This window comes from Dermacentor silvarum, chromosome 1 (genome assembly GCF_013339745.2).
Source record: "Dermacentor silvarum isolate Dsil-2018 chromosome 1, BIME_Dsil_1.4, whole genome shotgun sequence".
Classification (NCBI taxonomy): domain Eukaryota; kingdom Metazoa; phylum Arthropoda; class Arachnida; order Ixodida; family Ixodidae; genus Dermacentor; species Dermacentor silvarum.
Window position 1 is genome coordinate 173,307,798 of NC_051154.1, and position 26,041 is coordinate 173,333,838.

Genomic DNA, 26,041 nt, shown 5'->3' on the forward strand with positions numbered 1-26,041 from the left:
TCCCATGTTCTTGCATAAGTTTAGTAGGGGAGTCGCACATTTTATATTTACCAAAAATGAATCTGATTGCCTTTCTTTGCAACATCTCAAGTTTATATATATCCTGCTTAGTTTCGGGATTCCAAATTACGGAAGCATACTCTAATTTCGACCTTATGTAAGTATTGTACTCTAGTAACTTTAGCTTTGCTAGAGCTTTGTTTAGTTTCCTTAAGAAACGCAACTTCCTAAATGCTGATGCACATATATAGAAGTGTAACGCCTAAATACTTATAGCTCGTAAACTTTGCTATATCTTGGTTACTAAGAGTATATGAATAAGAACTAGGCTGTAATTTACTTGTAAGTGTTAATAAAACTGTTTTTTGCATGTTAATTTCCATATCCCAAGTTCGACACCACTGTTCAATCTGGAACCATTGGTCCTGCAATATGTGATCACTCTCACACAATATCTCCTTGTATATAGTACAGTCATCGGCGAAAAGTTTTATACACACTGTATGAGACAAAAATTCAATGAGATCATTCACATAAACTAAGAAAAGCAAGGGTCCGAGTACACTGCCCTGGGGCACACCAGAAGAATCATGGAGCATATCAGACGCACACTCATCCACTACAACAAATTGTTTTCTGCTATGCAAGTATGTTTCAACCCATTTCTCTAAGTAGCAGGGAAGGCCGGTTTCGTATGCAGTTTTGTATGCAGCACCTTGTCAAACGCCTTTCTAAAACCTATAAAGAATGCATCATTTGCCCCCTAGTGGTCCAATGTCATTATAAAGTCATGTACAGTGGTGAGTAACTGAGTCGTAGTAGATCTTCCCTTGGTAAATCCGTGTTAATAAGGCGACAAAATTTTATTATTAGACAAGACCTTGTATATCCAGCTATGACGTGTTCCATAAGTTTCGAACAAGTAGATATAATCGACACGGGCCTATAATTTGTTAAGCTTGTCGCCTTTCTTAAAAATCGGCACAACGTGTGCTATCTTTCAGTCGTCGGGAAGCTCACGAGCGGTTAAAGAAAGCTGAAAAAGATTTGCCAAGTAGTCGGCAATCTGCGCTGCAAAGCGTTTCAAGAACACAGTAGGGATGCCATCCTTACTCGCGCTTTTTCTCGTTCAATTTACGTAGCATAGATAGAACCCCCTCGCTTGTTATCACTGGGATACCTGTCTTCAAAAGTTCCTTGTGTATGCTGTAGTTGTCATTACGGGAAAAAAAAAAACACTGAAAATACTATACATGAAATGCTTAAGCTATATCAGCTGCGATATCGACAACGTGATCGTTTACTGAAAATTTTCGAACAGACTCGTTTGTCTTTCCAAGGTTAACGCCAAAATTTTGATGGATCAGTAGTTAAGAAATTCTGGAAGTTAAAAAGTGAAGTAATTATGCTTTGCTTGTTGCACCTTAATTGCCAAATTGTTCCTTAGTTCCATGAGGGTTTTCTAACACATATTTTGTTTCTTTCTCAATCGTTTTAGTTTACGTTTAATGTGGACTATTTCATGACTAACCCACAGATTTTTGCGATTTTTAGTAGCCCTTCTCATAGGTACAAATTTTTTAGTGCTGGAAGATCAGCTCTGGGCCGTCTGGCAAGCCGAAGATGCCGCCCGAGTCCAAGGACTTCGAGCCGACACCTGAGGCTACTAAAAGCAACGTGCCAGCACTTTAAATAGTTTATTTCTTCTTCTTAGTACAGAATGACACTACTTGTTTAAGATGACACCATAGGTCATGAACATTGCCAGAATGAGCATCAATAACTAGTGTTTTCTCTAAATAATCAATAATTGAGATATCATCACTTCGTTCAAAATTTGATTTGTCGCACTAGACCGACTGCATCTTGCGTCCCTGGGATGTGTCACAACCAGGTGAAAAACAATTTATGGTCTGAAATACCCGGCTCAACAGCAATAGTACGTTTAGAAAAATATTCACTGACAAAAAAAAAAAACCCTCCAGAAGGGCTTGCTTTCTAGTAAAATCACATACAATTTGTTCAACATTCAAAGCAAGTGTTATATCAAGAATAGCATCTGTATTAGTGCATTCACCATAAGCCAGATGTTTCCAGTTTATGGATGGCAAGTTGAAGTCTCCTGTTATATGTTATTTCGTTTGCAAAACTTAACCAATTGGTCACACAGTCTAGGAAGAAAAGACACATCAGCATCAGGTGCCCTGTAAACGGCACAGAGTACAAACGACAACTCATTTGTTGTGATGGTTAGAAACAAGCTCTCATGATCTTCAATTTGTTGCATGACATGAACATCTATACCAGACTTAGCAATCGCTGCAATTCCCCCACCACGTGAACCACGATCGCGTTGATGTATGCTAAAACCAGGCGGAATAATTTCACCATCACGAATGTTTTCATTTAACCAGGTCTCGGTCAAAACCACCAAGTGAGGGTCGTACGTAACAAAATTTCCAGTCTATATATTTTGTTGACAATGCTCCTGGCATTCAAGGAAAGGATATGCAAAAATTTTTCAGATATCTGTAATCGCTATGATTCAGAAGCCTGGCTGTCAGCAGCTAGAACTGGAACACGTGTGGAAGATGCATTATCCCATACGTAAAGCGTTTTTCCAATGCGAAGTTTATCATTTACGAGTGACACTTTCTTTCCCGTTTTCTCGTGTTTTGTAGTTTGCCATAGCTGTTTTCTTTTTCTTGGGGGTTTCCAAAGAGTAATCATTTTGGATAAAAATGTTCGTCCCTTTTAACTTTGCAGATTTGCCGAGCACCTTCCGTTTCTCAAGATAGTCCTGAAAATAAAGAATAACCGGGCGGTTTGACGAGATTTCCCAAGCCGGTGAATTCTAGCTACTGATTTGCAATTCAGTCCAAGTTTATCACAAAAAACTTCATTTATAACTTGCGCTGAAGTACCTCTTCAGATTCATTCGGCCCCTCTGTAATTCCAAAGACAACGAAGTTATTTCGACGATTTCGGTCCTCCAGTGCAGTAAGCTTACTTTTTTGGTTCATGATAGTGTTTTGAAGTCTCATGACATGATCATTTAGACTATCAATGGTACCAGCTTTTTCGCTCACTTCCTTCAGTTTGTTCTTGACTTTCTCTAAACGTGCACCGAATTTGTTCAGAACCTTTTCAGTTTCAGTAAGTTTCAATTTCACTTCCTTCAAGTCGCCTGTTGACCTGTTAACAGCTTTTCGAGCATCTCAGCATTGCTAGGATCAGGATTTTCAAAATCCCCATACAGTAATAATGTGCAGACATGAATACAATCACATATGATTGAGAGCAGTGTGCATGGGCTTGGCAGAACAAACGGACACCTATCATCGTCTCTACAGGTACAAGGATAACTAACCTGAAATATGTAAAAAAAAAAAAAAAAATTATGGGTTTTTACGTGCCAAAACCACGATCTGATTATGAGGCACGCCGTAGTGGGGGACTCCGAAAATTTGGACCGCCTGGGGTTCGTTTACGTGCACCTAAATCTAAGTACATGGGTGTTTTCGCTTTTCGCCCCATCGAAATGCGGCCGCTGTGGCCGGGATTCGATCACGCAACCTCGTGCTCAGCAGCCCAACACCATAGCCACTGAGCAACCACGGCGAGTCCTGAATTATGTAAGCATAGTGCATTGTGAACGTCCCGTTGTTGGTTCCACCAAGCCCACTGAAGACTCAGTCGCAGGGCGTTCTTCTTATAGCTGTACGCTCCAATGACGTGATGTCGCTCACGGGTATGGCATGCGCGGCGAAGTTCATGTTGACAGGGTTGGTATAACGACTGTCAATCTTACTTGTCGATGCTGCGTTGATTAGCACCCTTGCACCGTTCACACACGTGTGCGTGCTCACTCCGGTGACCGAGAGTAGCAAGGCCTGAAATATGTAAGCAGAGCGCATTGTGAACGTCCCATTGTTGGTTCCACCAAGCCTACCGCCCTCATTGTCAACCGGTCTGTAACGTATTTTGAAAAAAAGTACTTGCTTGATCAGATTGCACGGGCACATGCTTGCAATATCAGCATTCCCATATATCTGAATAGAGAAGTCCATTTCTCTAGTTCATTCATACAAACGAGTCCTTTGTCTTCCTAAATACAGATACAGGTTTAACATCACATGGCAATTCCTTGCATTATGTGTTACAAGCAACGCATGTAGCAAAATAACGACGGGTATTAGACCCGGACCCGGATGTCTGACTCCTTCCTTCATCTGGTAGCAACTAAGCCAGCAGCGCCCGTGGCCGCTGTGCGTCCTTGGCGCACCTTCTTTATTTGTAACACACTCCTGCAGCCGACAAAATTGCTAGAGGCTGGATTCGGAGTCAATTCCAAGTTGTCGAGCGCAATGATGAAAGGAGAGGGCGTTGTCCGAATAAATGGTCGAAGGGATGCCCCGACGAGAGATGGAACGTCGAAATGTGGCGAGGAAGCTGCTGGCTGTCATGTCAGCTGTGAGCTCGAGATGAAGAGCACGTGTTACTGCACATGAGAAGACGGTGATGTAGGCTTTGGGGTGAGTTTTCTGTGCTGAACGACAATCAAGTGGTCTGCGGAAGTCAACGCCGACAACTGTAAATGGACTAGTTTCAAAAATCTGGTCTCGTGGCAATGGTGCTATGGGTGCCGATTCTGGTGCGAGCTTGCGTCTTCTGGAAATCGGACGTCCTCTCAGGGCAAATGTCACTGCTTGATGCCCTTTTAGCAGCCAGAAGCGTTTGTGACAACGTCACGACCAGAAAGCACTGCGGGGTGGTGGACAGTCAAAAGGACTGTCAAAAGCTGGAGACGTCCTCCAATGCGGATAAGTCCATTGTCATCGAGGAACGGACGTAGAAGTAGCAGGCGAGATGAAGCTGGGTACCGGTTTACTAGCTGAAAGTGCTTCTACGTGGTCAGAAAAGTTCACCTGCTGGACTTGTTTAATCCGGTAATGCTCGGCTTGGTCGATTTCTTGAGCAGTCGGTGGTCCGGACGTATGGGCTTGTCGTAGCCCTGTGTTGTCGATGAAACGGCAGACCCATGCAGTAACCCGAAGAAGGCACGAGTACTGGCTGTAGCCTGCAACCTGGAGCAATGCTTGCGGTTGCGCCGCGGTGACAATGCATGCTGTGTCTAGAGCTAAGACATGAGCGGTTAAGGGGATTGAGCAGGTGACGTCGTCTCCCATATAGGTAGAGAAAGCCAAGTAGGACCTTTCCACCACATTGACGAACGCAGGAGCGTGACCGCCGCGATACCTCTTGCAAGTCGGCCGGGTTTTCTTTGCTTCTGCAGTGGGTCTACTTGTTGCCAGGTGTTGGTTGCTGTATTTCTGCGACCCTATTTCTAAGATACAGGTCACGATGTCCGTGATTTTGCGACAGCCAATGAATGGCTATCTGGGAGTCGGTCCAGAAAAACGGTGTTGCTGCTTTGAAACACGGTATCCTCCTCATGTAGTCGTAGAGGCGGGCAGCCGTCAAGCAGGCAAGAAGCTCTAAACGAGGCAGCGACAGGGGCTTCAATGGCGTGTTTCGTCCCTTGCTCAGTAAAAGATGCGCCCGCAGACTGGCGCCTGCGAAAATATGCAGCTCCGTGACTCCAACTGTGTGTTCTTGTGGCCCGTTACTTGTCAGGGTAGATGAACCTTGCTCAAAGTCAGAAGTTCGGAAACCCAGGCATTCCACGCAAGGAGCTGCTCTTGAGGTAGCGGGCAATCCCATGGGTGCTGCAACTTCCAGACAGACAGACAGACATAACTTTATTTAGGTCCTGAGGAGTGCTACCGCTCAAGGCGGTAGAGCAGCGGGCCACTCCCACGTCGGGACGGGTAGGCCGAGCCTCACCGCTGCGTCGCGGGCCCTCTGGACGGCTCTGAGTTAATGTGGCAGGTCTGAGCTTCGAGCTCCATTCCTCTTCGATTGTGCGTTGAGGACCCTGTAATGAGGGACACTGCCAGAGCATGTGATCTACCGTACAAGCGGCGCCACAATCTGGGCATGCTAGATCAAGAACTTCAATGGCGTGTTTCGTCCCTTGCTCAATAAAAGATTTGATTGTAAAAGATGCCAGTCTGCATATTTTCGCAGACTTGCGTCTGCGAAAATATGCAGCTCCGCGACTCCAACTGTGTGTTCTTGTGGCCCGTTGACTTGTCGGGGTAGATGAACCTTGCTCAGTAGGAAGTTCGGAAACCCAGGCATTCCACGCAGTGAGCTGTGGGAATAAAGACTAGGGTATGACCTGGTATAAAGCATGCGGAGGGTAGATGCCTGTGCTCTAGAGAGGTTCGCGTGAGGAAGGGGAAGACCCTCCTGCCCAACTGATAATGCTTGATGATCTCATTAAAAATGAGAACGTCCCTAAAGACAGCTAGATTGGAGTCCGAAGATCCCCCAGGTTGCCCAGCGCGGTGAGTAAGTTAGTGCGCTCGGGCGTGGGCGATCTCGTTCAAGTTCGCCATGGAGGCCAGATGTGATCCGAGGTGAGCCGGAAACCAAATGACTGTGTGAGGAGAAATATCCCTATGACCTAAAATACGAGTTACTTCAGCTGATACCGATCTGGACACAAAGGTCCTGACCGCTGCGTAGATCTGTTGCTTAGAATCGTCAAGGAGAGCAAGGGCGATAGCTACCTACCCGGCCTTAGCGGGAGTGGCGTTCCTTATAGAAGCAGAGTGGAGAACAGAACCTGTGGAATCAACCGTGACGGCCGAGAAGTTGGCCGATCGACCGTACTGCTCCGCGTCTACGAAGCATGCAGACTGCGGGTTTGCACGAACGTCTTTTCACAGGGCTTCACCCCTGGCCCTCAGTCTCCCCGCATTGTGCTGTGCGTGAACATTACGGGGAAAAGGAGAGACGGTAATGTAAGCCCTTTGCTCCTTAGGGAGATTGTTTGCATTCCTCTTCTAGAGCTGGACTACATCCTAGGAGGGCCAGGATGCTCCTGCCCGAGGCTGAGGAGGAGAGCCTGGCCACCTGAGCCGTATGCTGTGCCTCGATTATCTCTTCGAACGTGTTGCGAATACCCAGTTGCATGAGGCGTTCCATGCTAGTGCTCGAAGGGACTCCTAGCACTCTCTTGATTCTCTTGCGGATCGGGCGATTCCAGAGATCTTGAAAAATCAACTTGGCACAAACGGAGAATGGCACGGCAAAGCCAAGAGGGTCATACATCCTTGCAAAGCCTTGAAGCATTGTTCGTTTTGTTATAGGCATGGTTGGTACAAACTTATTGACCTGGTCTGCACTGACGATGATTGAATCGTCGCTTCTCTCCCAGCAAAGCCCCAATACCTTCATGGTGTATGGATCGCCACCTTCATCTTCAAAAGAGAGCTGGTCCTTCTGGAAGTGTTCTTACAGCACTGAGTGATTTGATGCCCATTTATGAATCTCCATGCCGGCGTCCGCTAGAATGGTCCTTGCCTCCGCATAAGTTTGGAGCGCTTTTTGAATGCTGTTCGCACCGACTACCAAATCGTCTACATAAAAGGATTCTCTGAAGCATGCCACTGTGTTGTGAAACTGGCTTTCAGTGACAGAAGTGATGACCACCGAATGGAACGCTGGTCATCTGCCTTTGAACAATTGGCGGCAATGGTTGATGCTGCGTCGGGAGATGATCAATCCACAGGAAACTGAGTGCATCTGTCCTCGGGCTGAATGACCATCTACAGGTATGCCTTTTTTATCTCGGCCACCATAACAATTGGATGAAACCTGAAGTTGAGCAGCAGTTTCAATAAATCTGCATTCATTTTTGGCCCTTTGATAAGCACGCTGTTCCTGGCTGGTTGACTGGGAGTATGAGACGATGCGTCGAAAACAACTTGGAGCTTGGTAGTGACTGCGTCACGTCGAATCGCTCCATGTTGCGGCATGTAGTACGTGTTCGGCTTGAGGTGTGCGTCTTGGTCGGGAACTCGTTCAGCGTGACATTCATTAAAATAAGTCTGGATCGTTTTGTCATACTGGGCAAGAAGATCTGGTTGTTGCTTGAAGCGTCGGAGCTGCGTGAAGAGCCTCTGCCTAGCAAGGGCAAAGTTGTTGTGGCCGGCGTCGAGACCTGGGGCGCGATCTTGTACGCGTTCCAAAATGGAACGGAGGCGTTCCGTTCCATCGAGCTGCACACGATTGGTCAATTTGAACGTCGCGGTTGAAATTGGCCAATCGTGTGCGGCTCGATGGAACGGAACGCCTCCACAAGATCGCGCCCCTGGCTCCCGAATAAGGAGAGGAACCTTGTAGCGTCCTCCTTTCTTCGAAATGTGGCTTTTGAACTCCTCCAGAGCCATGTGGGTGTCATTTTTACCGTCGGGGTCATCTTGCACTTGAAGGGTGTCGAGGCATCTCTAAAAAGAGATGTCCACGTCTAGTGAGGCGTCGTTTGCCGCACTCTCGCCGAAAGCAAGGAAGAGTGATGTGGTTTGTACAGCGGAACCTTTGGATAAATCATGGAGCGTCCCCTGGATGGTCCACCCAAGAAGGGTCTCCACTGCCGTAACCTGCGGTGATAGTAGAGTTATCTGTCCGGTTACAACCTCCCAGTAGAGGTTGGAGCCTATCATGATGCTGATCTTGTTCTCCCGGAAAGTCGTCGCTTCAGAGCATGCATCAGTGGGAACAAGATCGTGGTGTGTCATAATTAGAGGCTGGATCTTTACGCATTAAAAAAAGCGCGTTTTAGGTGCCAAGAATAGGCAGGCAAAACTGCGTTTCAGGCCTCCAACGTCGTAAATATAGGCACAATAAATTTTTACATAAATGCAAATCATTTCAAACGAAGTTGGCACGGCCTATATCTACGATAGGAAAACAAGAAATGTTGTCTATGATGGCACAAAGGTGCCAACAGTTGAACATAGCCGTGCAATTGTCCCATGAAACTGCTGGACTAATGATGATCAATTGGCTTCATTCAATAAGTACACTGCTCATATTCATGTTCAATGGCCACTGCACTCGAGCGTCGCATATAGTGAAACAGGCATGAAAAAGAATACTTGAAAGCTGGGAATACTGATTAAAAAAAACGATACTTTATGTCTGCCTGACGCAATTAAATTAAGACACAACAAAACAGACAAATAACAAATGCAAGAGAGACTATGATTTATTAAGAAATTAGCATGTTCTTACATGAGGACTGTTAGGTACAACTCTTCGCAATTTCCTCATATACAATGACATTATCCGAATTGTACTGGTCAGACGTCGCAACACTACCAAATACACTTCCGCCCATTTGAAGTGCACATGTTGAAGAAATCTGTTTGGAGAGCACGCGGAACGTAGTGTATGAATCACTGTGGAGATTGTGGAAACAATAGCAAGCTACCACCATCTCCAGATCTTTGGATTCAAAATTATGCCTCTTGTCACTGAGAATGATCTCGTACGCTGAGAAGGAATGCCCGATGGCGGTGAACGCCTTAAAAAGTAAATTACAAACAAAACAAAAGCCGCGTGCACATCACATTTTTTTTTCTTCTTTTGCTCTTCACTCTCCTTTCCCCTGACGGCTCTCCGCGGTTTCGCATTCGCCAACCGCTCGCGCAATGTCAGCGCGGCGGCGTATGCTGGCCGGCAAGTCCTATTTCATTTCTGCTAGCAGTTAGTTGAACTAAAGGACTAGGTTGAACCCCATAGAATTCCAAACAGTCAATGTTGCCCAGTAACATGAATAACGGTCTCTAACTGCACTCGAAAGCGAAACTTGAGGCTAAATAGTGTTCATATAGGCGCCGATATTGAAAATAGACATTTATAGGCACGATAAAAACACTATAAAAGCCCTTCTTAACCTCTATTTCATGTACATATATCAAAGTGGGGCGATAGAAGCGCAAGGAACAAAAAAGGCATTTGCCTAAAATCCGGTCTCTAGTCATCATGGTGACGATCGCGCTATCTGCTGGTTGGTGGGCTGGTTACCGCAGGGATTTCTGGCACTTCGAGGGCATCTATAGTGGTCTCGTTGGTACTGTGCTGGCTGCGGAGTGTAATGGACACTGTTACATCTCAGGGTCACAGGGCGCTGAGTTTTCCGGAACGTGAATAGGTTCAGCTGCTCAACGGCTTAAACAGGACAATTAAGTGCTCAAGAAACGTCCTGCTGAACGAAAGTGCGCTGACTGCCAGTGTCTAGCAAGAAACGCAGCAAAATTGACCTTCCTGCTGCGACAGCCCAAGCTCTGCCCGTCTGTAGGAATACCGGCATGAGACCGGTGCAACTCGTGGACACAGATGTTGCAGGAGATGGTGTGTCAATTGACTTCGGCCCGCTTGTGCGTTGCACGGACGGCGCAGACGCATTGCCCAGACGCTTTGAGTCAGAGTACACACGTTGCACAGCGACGTCAAGTGTTGGCCAGCACAGTGGGCGCATTGCAAATTTCTGGCGCTTCGGCATTCACTGGCAACGTGGTTGCGCTTGGCGCAGTGGAAGCAACCCCTGCTTGCACACGGCAGTGGGACAATCTCTTGGCTAGAGGGGCAAGTGCAGATCGCGAGCTTTGACACCAGCTGATACTGTCTTTGCTGTGCCTGTTGCTTCCCTTCGTCACTTACGTGTATAATACCGCGACACAGTCAACCACCGGCTTTTCCCAATTCTTTCTTTTATATGGCCGCGAACCATGCACCACACTCAATGCCATTTTGCCGTATCGTCCGGACGTCTCCGAATTCAGCCCAGTTTATGAAATGGCTCAATATGCTGAAGAGTGTCGTCAGCTGGCACGCTCATTTACTTCGGACAGCCAAGCCCTCCAGAAAGATTGCCATGACTGCAGTCTGACTGAACAAGCTTTCGCCATCGGCTCCCTCATATGGCTCTGCGTACCGTTTCATTCACCTGGCCTGACTCCTAAATTGCCCCCGAGTACCAGGGCCCTTATTGCGTTGTCGAGTGCCTATCTTTCGTCACTTATGTTATTGAGCTGGTCAACCCAACTGTGGTCGAAATTCATCCGGAGCCCTCCACTATGGCGTGCCTCATAATCGGAACTGGTTTTGCCACGTAAAATCCCAGAAAGAACCTTGGCCAAGCGCCGTCTTGGTCGCCAGGTGGTCCACACGAGCCGCCTCAAGCCATGACCCCCTTATTCTCGCGTTGCCCTGAGTCTCCAGGATGGCTTCCCTTCGCCGCTGGGGTACTGTAGTGGGGACGAAGCAACACGCGTGGCAGTGGGACACTTGTCTTGGCTAGTGGTGCAAGCGCAGATCGTGAGCTGTTGACGCCGGCCGAGACTCTGCCGTCCAACATTAATAAACCCCCTTCCACATTCACTTTTCATCCTCGATTGCCTCATCGTCTGATGGCATTTGAAATGTGCAACATGTTCATGTTTTGTCATTGGTGATGATGCAACACTACGTCTCGAACAAAGTATAAATTCTCTTGAAAACAAGTGGCAACAAAATTAGTACATTCTTGTAGGGGTGGGCGAGTGTTTGAAGTTTCAAATACGAATCAAATACTCCACGCTAACTATTCATATTCGAACTAACCAAATATTTTGCAACAGTCTAATGCTAGTCTGGTTATCGTTCTGATCATTTGCGATACTTTGTTTCGCACACAGAAGTGCGATGACAAGTGTTCAAAGCAATGCAGAAAAATTGTTCAATGCAAGCTTTGTTTTTGGTTTTGTGGTGGAAGCACATAACAGCCTGTGATTTTTGTTTGTAGTATGTCATTTAGTCTCTCGCAATCTAGTCATGTCGCATTTTTTCTTTCACGCTACTATGTGGGATGTCTTCCTTGCAACGGAAGCACACAAGTCCTTAGTAGTTCTTTTCCTTTTTACACAACTTCCTATCTTTGGCATCTTTTCTATCTTTTTTTTAGCGTTTTTGGTAAGCTAGTCGCCATTCTTTTTGGAATGCTTGTTTGCAGTCATGCTCTGAAGTTAAGAAGGTATTCGTGCTGTTTTTTTTTTTTTTTTTTCCCCAGACATTTAGTTGTCTTGTGCATAAAGCTGATCCTTTGTTCCTGCTCTTGCGCCATGAAACACCATACATCCTTTGTTCCTGATCGTTGGCTGTCTTTTTTTTTTTTTGCACTAGTTGGTACAGGCATGGCACCTAATTATACCAAATAAATGTTCCTGTCATTAGTATTTTCATCTGCGTTTGACTATTAAATACTATTTGCCCACTTCTACATGCTTGACATATGGATTGCTTGCATTTAGCTTTCTTATACCAGATTATCTTTGCTTATCATTCCTGCTTAACGTTGAAAATGATGAAAGCTGTTGTCCACTGGGGTTTGACACTGGGTCTGAGGTTAATGAGCAGTCAGACTAAAACATGATTTGATAATCTCTCTTGGAAGTCCTCCTTTGTATTCTTGCAGTTGAGTGTATAGCCGTGTTTACATGAATGCGACAGTAATGCATCACATTTCCTAGCGTATAACGAGTAAAGCGATGCGGCAGCATTTACATGCAGCGCATCACCCCTGGTGCGATGGTAGCGGTGTCGCAGATCGAAGGCAAACCAGCGCTTGCAGACGCATCCGGCGTCTCGGCGAGCGCAGCAGATCCACAGAAAATTGCATTGGCCATCATTCTTAAAGCGATGCGATCGCGTTTACGTGCACTGCGAAAGTCGACTTACTCGTCTCAATCCACCCCTGTCTGACGCATTAATGCGACGCGCTTTCCTAGTGCGTTATCCCCGTTTACATGGATGCGATGCGCCAGTTGTCGCGCTCATGTAAACGCGGCTTATAACAGGTGCATTTTCACAATGCACTCTTAAATTTTGGCTGAATCGAATATGGCTTGTGCTGCTAAGTCACTGTTTTTAAGGGGTGTCATGTGGTGGTCAACGTAGGTCCTGCTGATGGATGATACTGCGTTGGTAGTGCATCGTCCCAGTTTCTGAACTTACGAGGAAGCTTTAGCTTGGGCCCAACTCCGATGTCGCCTATTCAAATACATGTAAAATGCAGAAACACTTTTCTGAGTTAACCACTGGGCCGATTCTAATGAAATTTGTTGCCTTTGAGGGAGAAAGCTAAATTCTAGTGGCTGTTAGAAGCATAATTTTGATTTGGGGCCTGATTTTTCTAATTATAATTTTCGAAAATTGGCAAGTTTGAAAAATACAAGCACGAAGTTTACAAATTCGTGCACCTAGAACACATATCTCATTTCTGTAAACTGCATTCATTAGAGCATTCAAAGTGGACAAATTTGATGTGTCAATTTATACCTTATGTGAATTTGTTACATTGCTTACAAGAGTTTTGTAAAAGTTCTGCTGAAAAGCTAATGGTTGATTTGAGAGCCATGTACGAGGTCTGTTAGAAAAGTATCCGCCCTTTGGCCGAAGAAAAAAAAACTGGCATAACTGGAGCGTAATAGAAACCTAATCACCCTCAAAGTAGTCTCCTTGGGGCTCCACACACTTCTCTCAGCGGTGCTGCTATTGTTGGAAGCATTCCGAGAAGGCCTCTTTCGGAATGGAGTTTAGCTCAACTGTCTATGCAGCCATAATGTCCTCTCTTGTCTGAAATCGCGCTCTTTTCAATGGCCTCTTGATTTTGGGAAACAGCCAGAAGTCGCAGGGGGCCATATCAGGAGAGTAAGGAGCCTGTTGAACTACAGGAGTCTGGTTTTTTGCCAAAAAAGTCTGAATCAAGTGTGAGGAATGTGCAGAAGCATTGTCGTGATGGATATGCCAATTTCCTGTTGACCCCAACTCCAGTCTCTTGCGCCGCACACCATCATGTAGGCGACGAAGGACATCCCTGTAGTACTCTTTGGTGATTGTTTGACCCTGTGGTGCGTACTCGGAGTGTACCACACCGCGGGAGTCAAAGAAAGCAGTCAGCATCACTTTGACGTGGCTGTGCGCTTGGCGGGCCTTCTTTGGTCTTGGTGACGTGGAATGCTTCCACTGTGACTGGGATTTGGTTTCTGGGTCGTAACCGTACACCCAAGACTCGTCACCAGTGATTATGGTGTTCATGAAGTCGGGGTCACTGTTTGTGGAATCCAGCATGTCCTGTGAGACTTCAACACGAAGTTGCTTTTGCTCCACCATGAGCAGCTTCGGCACAAATTTTGCCGCAACTCTCTTCATGGCCAAATCTTCGGTCATAATAGAATGTGTAGAAAAAGTGCTGATGCCCACCTCTTCCACAATTTCTCGGATAGTCACACGACGGTCCCGCATCACCACAGCGTTCACCTTGGCAATGACCTGGTCATTTCGGCATGTTGATGGCCGACCGGAGCGTGGCTCGCTCTCCACCGATGTGCGGCCGTCTTTAAACCGGTTGTACCACTCCTTAATCTGTGTGCTGCTCATAGCATTGACGACAAAAGCCATCTAAATCTTCCGAATGGTTTCCACTTGGCTGTCGCCTAGTTTCTGGCAAAATTTTATGCAGTAGTGCTGCTCCAGTCGCTCTGTCATTTTTTTTCTTGCAATAAAAAACCGACGAGAGCACTGCGCACTACCTCACTCGCTGCATCCCAGCAACTGATGCTATCGGCAGGCGGGAAAAAATTCGCACATGCGTACGAAGGTTCAAGGTTGGCTGATGCAAGCACACTTGTTTCATATCCATCAGGTGTTTGGAAAAAAAAGAAAAAAAAAATGTCGGATACTTTTCTAGCAGACTTTGTATATCAATTTTGTCCGCTTTAGATGTACTATTAGGTGCAATTTACAGAATTGTGATATCATTTTTTTTTGCAGAGTTATAGTTGCAAACTCGATAGTTTAGTTTACTGAAAATTTGCTATTTTTGTTAATTTTTATTAAACAATTGATGACCTAAATAAAAAAAAAATTTGCACGCAACGGTCACTATATTTTAACCTTTGCTTTTACATGTAACAAACCTGATCAAATTTGGTGCTGTGGTTGCCAAGAAGGATGTCTCCTTTATCATGTATTTAGATAGGAGGCCCCGAGCTAAAGCTTCCTCTTAAGGACTGGCAAGATAAACCTAACAAATAGGCAGTAAATACACACACCCTATGGGAACTTATTGGGACTGGCATTTCAGTGTAAAAGCCAGGAAGGCACAACAGGAATGTATCAAGAAGGTTCTACTGTAGTTTGTGGCTTCTGTACAAGGCTAGGTGAAATTGAAAGTTCAAAGAACTGTATAACAATGTGCAATTCTTTTGAAGGACTGTGAGGGATTGTAAGGTCTCTTGTGACATTAGTGCATTTGACTATGCAAGTTCTTTTTTAGGCTGGTATCATTAAATCATAGGATGGAATTGTCTGACACAGGACAGAAATAGCTGTAGATCACTGGGAGAGGCATTAATTCTGCAGTAGACGTAGATAGGCTGATAGCTTTGTTGCAGAATTTCAGGGTTCTTGCAAAGATTGTTGCGTGACGCAGGCTCATTGACTGAAGCCATTACTTCCTGTACAAAGCCTGCGTCGATTTTAATTGTTTGCTTGTAATTCTTTGCTGCCTTTTCACAAATGCACTGTGGAAATTCTGATGTTCGGATACCTTGTTGGCAGGTATACACAGGCACTCTTAACTGATGTCTAGACAGTTCATAACGCAATCCAGTTATAGGTTTTCCTTTTTTCCACTATTGCAGAAACTGGCTGCGACGCACCCACTGTGGCAGAAGGATTCTTCAAAAAGGTGCAGTAGTTTTTTTTTTTTCAATGCTGTTCCAGACAGACTTCAACGCTTGGGTTCTCTTGCATTCACTTGATAGATGCTGATTGCTGCTGTATTGCTCCATGTTTTAGCTCACCATTCCTTATTTTCTACTGTAGCTGGCTTCCTGTTCAGTGTTTGTCATGTTCCTTTAAAATGGCTGCATGCCATGGTCCTGGAAAGATGTAGTATACTACTCACTTGGGACCTTCTGCATAACGTCCGACCCAAGAAAATAAAATGGTCTTTAAAGGAGCCCTCAAGTTTTTTAACATTACAAACTTGTTGAGTTGTTAGATCATCTTATGAAAATGTCGCCCTAATATTGCACCGCTGCTGTACATAGCAGGAAGTTCGACACTTCTTTAGAAAGGTTTATCTTTAGCACGCAGTCTTTTTAAATTACCTTTTATCTTTGTTACAGGTTCATACACTTGTAACAAATGGTTTTTGACTAGAAACAAGAGCAGTGCAGCAGCGAAAGCAAACAAGGAAAAGGAAGAGCAGTGAATGGGTGTAAAAATTCAGTGGCGATTTAGCGACAAATGCTCAAGAAATAAGTTAGGGCATTACGTCGCACCTCTTAAAGTCCAGAATTCATGATTTAAGCCGCGCTCACCACATTGCAAAATGTTGTTCAGGAGCTTACTCTACACACGTCCTGCCTCTTTGAGGAGTGAAGTGTCTGATAGTAGTCTGCTTTGGACCACCATCATTAAGCTATATGTGTGCGTGTGTGTGCGTGCACTCATGCGCTCGCCCCTTTTTTGCATCATGCAGGTGACGGAGGAAAACAAAAATGAGGGCATTTGCCCACCTCTGCTCTGTACACAGCACTAGTCTGGTGCTGATTGACTGCACATCCATTCTTCTGGCTGGTCCTTCTGGTCATGTCTTGGGTTACTTATAGCACTGCAGAGATCACTGACTGAAGTCCCTGTAACTGTCAGCCACCAGTAAAATTCATGCTTCATCTACCTGCGGTTATAACAATCCTACTGGTTGTTAAACATACCTACAGTGAAAGTTTTAATATTTCCTTTGTAGTATAGCAATGGTGCATATTGTTTGTGTAGCTCAAGAGTTGCCACGAGACCATCTTGCAGCTGTCGTGCACTTTCAATGAAGGTGTTGTGAATTTAGTAATAACCCATCCTTTTTTTGTGTTTACAAGGTGGCACAGTTCAGTCCTGAAAGTTCTGTTTAGAATATTTTTCTCTTCTGGTATAGATCATGGAAACCACTGACACCATTATCTCATGGCCGACGAAGCTGAAGGCTGGTGCAAAATCGAAAAAAGGTGAGCACTAGAACATCTTCACTTCACAATGAAATATAAAAAGCATATCTAATTCCATCTTAATTTGAAAAACTGTGACTTATCAAATTTGAGTTCTTACGTGGACATTAACAAAAGGATCTGATCCCCATTTCCCCAGAATTATCTCTGGTCATCTGTTCTGTCAGTTATGCAAAGCATGTTGCAATATTTTAAATGCAAGCAATGCACAGTTGTATACTGTCGCGACGGAACGAAATGCAAAAAGCTTAGTGCATGGCTTTTCATAAATGCTGTGCTTTCTAACAGCGGTCGCGGCAAACTGCTGCACATGTGCAGATAAGTTGCGGTGTTTGTAGCTTTGCGTCCTGCTTGCATTTTCTCTATCATCGCTCGCCTTAGAGAGTTTCAATATCGTGCCTTTGGAGTGCTGTAAGAATGCTTCCCTACAATGCTTATTGGTAGATGAGTTGACAGGTCTTCTTGCTTCTTAGGGCAAGGCAGTGTTGCGCTACCAACGGGCATTATAGGAAAGCAAGGGCTTGCCTAGCTCCAGCAGTACAATATCGAAATTCTGACAAGTGAGCGACGATTGAGAAAATGTGAGCAGGCCGCGAACCCTGGTACTTAAGCACATGTGCAGTTTACTGCGAGAATCATTAAAACGGTACAGCATGTATCAAAAGCCACGTGCTGCACTGTTATCATTTTATTCCATTGTAATAATACAAGCTGCTGTGAAAGGCATCCCATGGCATCGTTTAGAGTATTGCATAAGCATGAAGGTTAATGATGGCATCTGGTTCTCCGATAAACTCGGCAACCTGTTGTGCTACAGAAGGAACAGAAGTGCTTTAATTTATATAAGAAATACAAGGTGTTACTAGCCCTAATTACAGTGGTTCAGTGTATGTGGAATATTGTGGCAGGACATGAGTCCACAGGTCGATCTTTGCCTTGGTGGCCGCATTCCAATGTGAGCAAATGGAAAAACGCTTCTATACTAGGAGCACGTTAAAGAACCGCAAGTGGTAAAACAATCCAGAGCCTTTCACTGTGGTGTCTTCCATAGCCCTTGTGCCGCTTTGGGATGTTGAAAATGTTCTATCAACCATAAATCAATATTCTTGCAAAATTGTTGACTCTACTTGAATTGTGTATGCCATATTTTCTAGGATTATAGCATATTTCTAGGATGAGTTTGCAAACTTAATTGTCAGCCCTGATTTGTTACCTTATGTCGAACATAACATGGATGTTCCAGTGCGTGGCGAGACTGACGAAGCTTCTACACCAGGGCTGACCCACTGTGGTGGTGTAGTAGCAATGGCTTTGTGCTGCTAAGCAGGAAGTCACAGGATCAAATGCCAGCCACGGCGGCTGCATTTCAATGGGGGCGAAATGGGGAAAAAAAAAACAAAAAAACGGCAGAACCCATCTTGCGATGCCTGCCGATCGTAATGTCATTAGCATTCAAACAATGAAGCAGCCCACCATATTGCTGAAGTCGTGTTTCTTTAATATCTGTAATGGTCATTCAGATACTTTCCTTGCTTTGCTATATACAGTAGATACAGTCTCTGGTATCAGTAGACATTTCTGTGGCACTCGCTTGCCAACGAGCAGGACGGCGCAACGGCTGCTATATGACAATGGAAGTGCTGACAATGGAAAGACTAAGACGGAGACGTTGCTGGTGTGTCAAGATGACTATCCTGTAATGGTGTTATAACGAGGACAGCGCGATGACGCTGGCATGAAGGAAATGGGATGACGAACCAGTCTGACTAAAATGGTGCGACTATGACAGTATGATGACAATCTATGACAAAAGCTGGAATGACGATTGCACAATCACTATGGAATGATAACGGTACGACAATGTGTGCACGATGCAACGACCACAACTGCATCACGATGACGTTGTGACAACGAATGCATGATGGCGGGATGGTGCCAGCGTGATGAGTCGAATTGCAAAGCTGCAATTAAGATGATGGAATGACTACGACATTACGAGCATATACCATAAAGACTAGTGTAAGGGCCGCACTTTTTCTTTACAATTTTGATGAGGTGCGGCCCTTACACGGGACTGAACCTTCTGGTCAAAATGGTGCCGGCGCTGCCTTGACTCGATCGTGCACACCCCAAATCCCTGGATGCGACATTGCATCAGGTCAATGCGCAGGTCTCGCCATTTAGTAGAGGCATGTGGACGTACGCAGCGCGTGAAAATGCGCCGATGTGCGAGCGCGACAGTGGGGCACCGAACATGATTGTTTCTTCATTGGAATTTGTTTTTTTCTCCATATTTCGGGCTGCCAAGTTGGAGGTGTGGCCCCTTACATGGGTGTGATCCTTACACTATATATTCTATACGGTACCTAGTGGCCCTAGCTATTGGACAACCTGGTAGCCTAATTTGGCATAGTAGGCCTGATGGCTGCACAAGTCGGAAGACTAAGCTGGAATGACGATAACGGAATGACCACGACGGCATCATGACCATAATTACATACCCATTTGCCCAAACTGGAAGAAAACTTGGCCTGCTGTGTTGGCGTAAGAGGCTAGATATGGATAGATAGGCTCAAAAGCCCTCAAGTAGGCAAAGAATGCTAATTGCATTAAAGGGGCCCTGAACCACCTCTCAGGCTTGGTGAAATAACAGTCCGCAGGTAGCATACGCTGCTGTGAACATCTCGGCCAAGTTTTGCTGTCATAGGCGGTGCGTGGAGCTCGCAAGCAGAGCGCGAAGTCGCCTTTCTCTCAAATGCTCTCGTTTCAACAGAAGCCATGATCCTCGCTCTCTTATGTGTGCTTTATTACGTAATAAAGCACATTCCAATACGCAGCTGCTATTGGTCGCTGCGGTCGGCTCCACTGTGGCCACCGCGGGGTGCCGCCACAAGTCCACTGGCTGCTCGCTGTGGACAACCGCGTTTGGCTTACGTTAAGCACGTCATAGGCACCAAAATCGGATGTTTATGGCATCTACGTTACCATCCAAAATTAAATTTGAAATGCGTGCTGTGGTGACATTTCAAAGGCGGAGCGTTGTGGCCCCGCCCCACTCCGCCGTAGTCTTCGCAGTGCAAGGCATTGAAGGAGGAAGGGGAGCACAGTGCAGGCCGTGTTTGATTGCCAATAACTCTGCTTCTGCTGAACACATTGAAGTACTTTTTGCCGCGAAGTATTTCTGAAGTAGCCTATTTTCACTTCAAATGTCTTTCTCTACTTCGATAAAAGTGGTTCAGGGCCCCTTTAAAATGCCTGTGTACTGTGCATTGGGTGCACGGCACCAAATGCATGTGCCTCATAATCAAATCTGTTTTGGCACGTTGAAAACAAGTTCAATTCTGGCATTTAACGCCTGGGATCGCACAACTCAAAACCAGCGGTCTGGTGAAATTCATTGCTCTCCTCAGCATGTCTTGTAATGCCACGTTTGTCATTGAAGAATGAAGGCAGCTCATGTGCGGAGTCATCAAAGAAAATGTCTGCTGACAGACAGTAGGTTCTGCAGATGAGTTAAGGCATTGTGATCTATGTTTCCTTGTTTATTTTTATCCAGGTTCTCCTGCAACAGAAGGGCAGGCTACTCCCTCCACACAGCTTTTAGTTCCAGTGAACAGTGCAGGTAGATTCAGCTCTAGCTGCACTGTATAGTCGCAGTTTTCCAGGGTTGCCGGGAAAGGTTCACTAAGGTGATCGTTCAGTTTCTTGCCATTGAATGACATGAAACGCTGTTGGAATTCTACTAAAAGGTTCTTGACATGTGCTGAAGGTGTGTTAATTCATGCTCATTAATATTTATCCTTGAAATTGAACATATGATGGTAGAAATTATTGAAAACTACATTCCCATTTCAGGTTTTAAGTATGACACAGATAGAAAATGTTGTGGCTTTCTTTGTTAAGTTATACAGAAACACCCATTTGTCAAATTTAAGCTTTATGAGTAGGGCTAACAGCATGCCAAGAAATCGGCCCGCCAAGTTTTGGCGACTTAATTTATGGTGAGCTCCTTAAGGTATGTCGATGAAGAGGAGCATGTTACTTTTAATGGCCTAGTAGATAGCCAAAATAACCTGACTGACCCTTTGCACTACAATGCAAGTGAGTATTTAAAGTGGATATATAAGCCACGCACCAAACAATAGCATCTGTTAGCAGGCATTATACTGTCCGCAATGATTCAATGAAAACGTATTAAGAAAACTAATGTTCGATTCAATTATGGATGATTCACCAATAATGCAATCTTGGCATTTTTAACTTGACGAATATGTTCGGTGGTCTTGTGCCCTTCCTTGTGAACTCCCAACTAGATACTTTATGCTTCCACATCCTTTTTGTTTTAATGTACCTGATGCCACAAACGAATCACGTGTATTTTTTTTCGTGACAGAATTTTGTGTAGTTTTTCTCATCACATGACCATACTTTGATTGCCACAACAGCACACAAGTCCTAACTAGGCTGTGGGCCATTAAATTGAGCTCGCGGGCCACATGCAGCCTGCAAGCTATGTTGTGCAGCCCTGTTATTCACGTTTAACACGATAGCGTTAAGGGCCCCATGTCGCAGAAAATCCGGTGTTGGTGTCGGCTTCGGCGTAAGCATCGGCGCCCATGGCATCCGTGGTGGAGAAATTCATCCCGAACCACCCCGACCACACAGGCCCTTTACGTGGTGTGGTGCAAGGGGTTAGTCAACAAAAATTGAATTTCTCAAAGTAAAATTCGTCAGAAAAATCGTGAAGTACAACTTAGCTACAACCTGAGATGATAGCGTCTGATTGTAATTTGAATATACGCGAAAAAAAAAACCTGATAAGCAGCCAGGGATTTCTGAATGTTGTCGCATTCCACTCTTAAAGGCGAAGCTTAAGCGTGCTCCAATTCTGATGGTGCGCGGCTCAAGCAAGCAATGCTCGCGCAACAATTTTCCTCCTGTTGGTATGGTCCATGAGTGCGTGAGCAAGGCAGAATGTCATGACCAACACTGCAGTTAGTTTTGCTGTCCTTGTAAATGGAAGTCTTAGGCACATTAATTTAATTATGAGGTTTTACATGCCAAAACCACGATCTGATTATGAGGCACACCATAGTGGGGGACCCCGGAATAATTTGGACCACCTGGGGTTCTTTAATGTGCACCTAAATCTAAGTCACGGGTGTTTTCGTATTTTGCCCCCATCGAAATGCGGCCGCCGCGGCCGGGATTCGATCCCGCGACCTCGTGCTTAGCAGCCCAACGCCATAGCCACTAAGCAACCACGGCGGCTTCTTAGGTACATATGTAGTCATTTAGCACAAGGGATGAGTTTATCACTGCAGGCTGTATGACACAGCCCCTAACCAAATTAACGTTTCTATCAATTTCTGTTGGTGTGAAATAGATTTTGTGCCATATTTAAATATAACTTTAAGCAATTTCATACAAGATTTTCCTGATATACCACTCACGTTTTATGCAATCTGTTTTGAGCTAAGGCATAAGATTGGCACAGAACCGTGAGATAAAAGAAACGCTACAGTAGACACCCGTTAAAATGAACTTGAAGGGACTGTGAAAATCTGTTCATTAAAATGTATTGATCATTTCTTTTAAGACAACTGAAAATCTATTCCTGGTGCACCTAAATGTCCATGCCACAAAATAAGAAAGTATTAAACTCTTAAGGCAAATGTAAAATGCTGTTAAATTTTTTTATATATTTTGTTCAGCTTTATGCGCTCTTAATATAGCAATTGTTGCTTGCCAGTGCTGTACAAAACTGTGCACTGTCACCAAAGCTATTTCACCTAGCTTGCTTGAATTTAGTATTTTTATGTTGGAAAAGAAATGCACCCAAGTATTCATGGCATTTTCGGCTGTATCATGTGCGGACACCACCACCGTAGTTACCAGCAGTGTCCTCACCATAATTGCCAGCCTGCAGAAGTACCTCGAGGACCTCTATTGTTTCTATGGTATCAACCTTGCATGTTTTTATATAATTGATAGCTTTACGAGCTATGCTAGTGTCAACAAAATCTCCTCTCCTAAGTCTGCAATTCGTGCCTCTCGCTCAGTCGAGTAACAGGTGTCAGTGGCTACTGCGCAAGTTTCGCTTAATTGAATTAATAGTTTGTGTTAAGTTTATTCATTTTCCAATTTGACTATGGGAAGGCAACAAAACCAACTATTGTTTGCACATTGTTCCTCATACACGAAAATTTGGTTTAACTGATTTTGTCTTAACAGAAGTCTACTGCAGTTACATTGCCAAAACACACTTGCAGCTTTTGAATTGTCAAACTGTTTTCTTCTCCTGCTTTTGGTTCACAGTAATCCTTTGTATAACAAAAAAAATTGGCTTTCTTTGCTCAAGTAAAAGATACCAGTGCAGTATGCATTGCTAGAAACCTGTTATTGATGCACCTATGTCTTTGCAAAAACTAGAGCAAGATATCAGTCTGAGATATTAATATTTATTAGTGCACTTTATGACATTCAAGTAAATGGCAATAGTTCCAGCAAACACGAATGCTATTACACGCAATGTTCAGTTCTCCACCAGGTTTTTTGGAAAACTGTTTGCAGTGTTTGAGGCACATTGGCTTTATGTGCTGAATGTACAAAATGAACATATTACCTGTATGTGCTAGCAGTTAATTTGAGCACTCTTCTTAACCTGGAGCATTTCAGTAGTTCCTGACACACAATGTCCTGTAGCTTGCTATAACCACGCAGAATTTCAGGATTGTCACCATTGCGCTTGAGAAAGCTGGGCATGGTGTGCCATTCCCACTGTGAGGAATGTTGGGGGGCATGTTACCTGTTCTGTTGGCTGTGTGGCTAAAGCTTTCTGCTGCTGAACATGAAGTTCTGGGCTCAATTCCCAGCTTCAGCAGCTGCACTGCTATCATCAGTGTGTTAGTCCACAACAGGATGAAGGCTTCTTCCCTAATCTTTCACTGTGTTCCATCGACTGACTCCATCCTATGCTGTAGATGTCCTAATTGTATCACATCAAAGCCTCTCTTGCCCTTAATGACATTTTTCACCCCTTAGCACCAATTCTTACTGTGACTTCTAGTTATCTGTCTTGTGCATCATACCTGTCCATTTCTACTTCTTATCTCAACTAGAATATCAGTTTCACAAATTTGCTCTTAACACACACACACACTACCATATTCCTCCCTCAATGTTGCACCAATGATTTTTTGTTCAATTGCACAACCCTTAGCTTTCCGGAGATATCCTGCATGTTTTTTTTTTTTTTTTTTTCAGAATTGCTCTTCCTTAGCAGCAGAACTTACTGCTGTGCAAAAAGCACACTTCACCGCACTGGCATTTTTTAAAGTGTGCACACGCATCACACTGTACAAGATGCCACAAATACATGGAACAGCGCTCATAACGTCTAGTGCACAGTGCTGCCAGCTTTTTTTTTTTTTTTTTTTAATCGTGTCACTAACATGAGACAAAGAAGTCTCGAAATTTCCCTAAATGCTGTCGAGCTAATTCAAGCATTGCAGGCATTTTTTAAACACTAATACAGTATAGACCACTCATAACGTAACCGCTTATAGTGCAGTACCGGATATAGTGCGGTCTTTTCAGACTCCCGTTAATTTTCCCATAGCACTCCATGTATACACGTATCGCTTATAGTGCAGTTGCGGGAAACGAAATACCGGTTACAGTGCGGCTGCCTGGGAGTACGGAAGTCAGCGGAGACGGCGAACGCTTCCCTCAAACGGGCGCCCCAAGGAGTGCTCGAGGAAGAAAGAGAGACGAAGTGGAGGAGAAGGGCACGTGGTGCGAACGAACAGCCAGTGAGGCTGAAACCAGAATCTTGAGTGCGAGTCAAGTTGTGAAATATCACGGCGCGCATAGCGAGCGAGGGCCACGAAACGGCCAACGCTCGCTTCACGATAACGGCAGTAAACGAAACTTCAGCTAGCGAGCGGGCGGCGCCGGCACAGCACGGCGAAGGGCGCACGCGGAGACCGTGGAATGTGAGGGAGGAGGGCGGCAGGGAAGCGGATTTCGCCTTGGCAACTCCGCTGCTTCAGTGCCTCCCCTCGCCCTCTCTCACTTTCGACTGTCACCATGCGCGCCCGCCGCCGCCGCTACAGCCGGCCTGGTGCCAGCTCCTCGTTTTCTGCCGTTATCGGGAAGTGGGCGTTTGCCGGCATGGGTAGTTTCGTTGGCCGGCCTGGGACAGCGCCGCTGCTTCCCTCTGCGCCGTAGCCGCAGCGTGCAAGGTCAACACGCGACTAGAAAGTAGAGGAAGTATAAAGGAGAAAGAAGGGTTCACTGCCATTTTCGACTCGTGGCTCCGGTAGCGTGGCTGAGACGTCGGCATGTATACGCATGTTCCGGCGCAACGCAGAATCGGCGACCTTGCCATTTGAGAGAGGGTGAAATGTCCACTGCGTTTTTTTTTTCTTCTTTTTGGTTTGTTCGCGCGCTACATTGAGGGGGGTCTCCCCTAAGCTTTTACTCTATGGCGGTGCCGGAGCAATGCCGGTTGGAGGCGCCGCCGCGTGATTTGGTACGAATTAACGAGATTTGACTGTAAATTGAATGCAAACGTTCTAGCCGCATTCCTCGACTGTTGCATACGCGTGGCGGCACAGTGCACGTTTTGCATATGTGTGGGCCTTGAAAATGGTTGCTTTGGTTATAGTGCGGTACCGCTTACAGTGCAGATATTCGCGACTCCGGCAACTTGCGTTATAAGCGGTCTACACGGTATATGTTAACATGGCATAACACATCTACCGGAACATTTCACATTCATGAAATGTTTGGTAGATGTGGTTTCACGAATATGTGGTTTCACATTCATAAAACCACATCCTCTGAGTGGAGACACCTATTGCTTCATCGTGGTCCACATACCATACAGCTAATTTTTTTGGTCTGCCTACACGTAATTCTTGAATAATTGTTCTAGAAAGCCACTCTCAAAGCAAATTCACTTCAATGTCTCTGCAATGTCGCCAATTCTGTCAGTTCACTAATAAAAAAGCTGCTGGTTACTAAATAGATTTCGAGTTAATGGACGAAAAGGTTACCTGGTAAAATTTCCA

General features: G+C 45.1%; 1 protein-coding gene across 1 annotated transcript in view; it reads left to right on the plus strand.

Annotated features, from left to right (window-relative positions):
* LOC119436398 (protein bicaudal C homolog 1-B-like) overlaps positions 1–26,041 on the plus strand; it is a 188,878-nt gene that overhangs the window by 50,428 nt on the left and 112,409 nt on the right. Inside the window, exons 2-3 of the mRNA XM_037703239.2 lie at positions 15,600–15,646; positions 16,895–16,964. Coding sequence (XP_037559167.1) covers positions 15,600–15,646; positions 16,895–16,964 — 117 coding nt within the window. The remainder of the gene's footprint in view (positions 1–15,599; positions 15,647–16,894; positions 16,965–26,041) is intronic.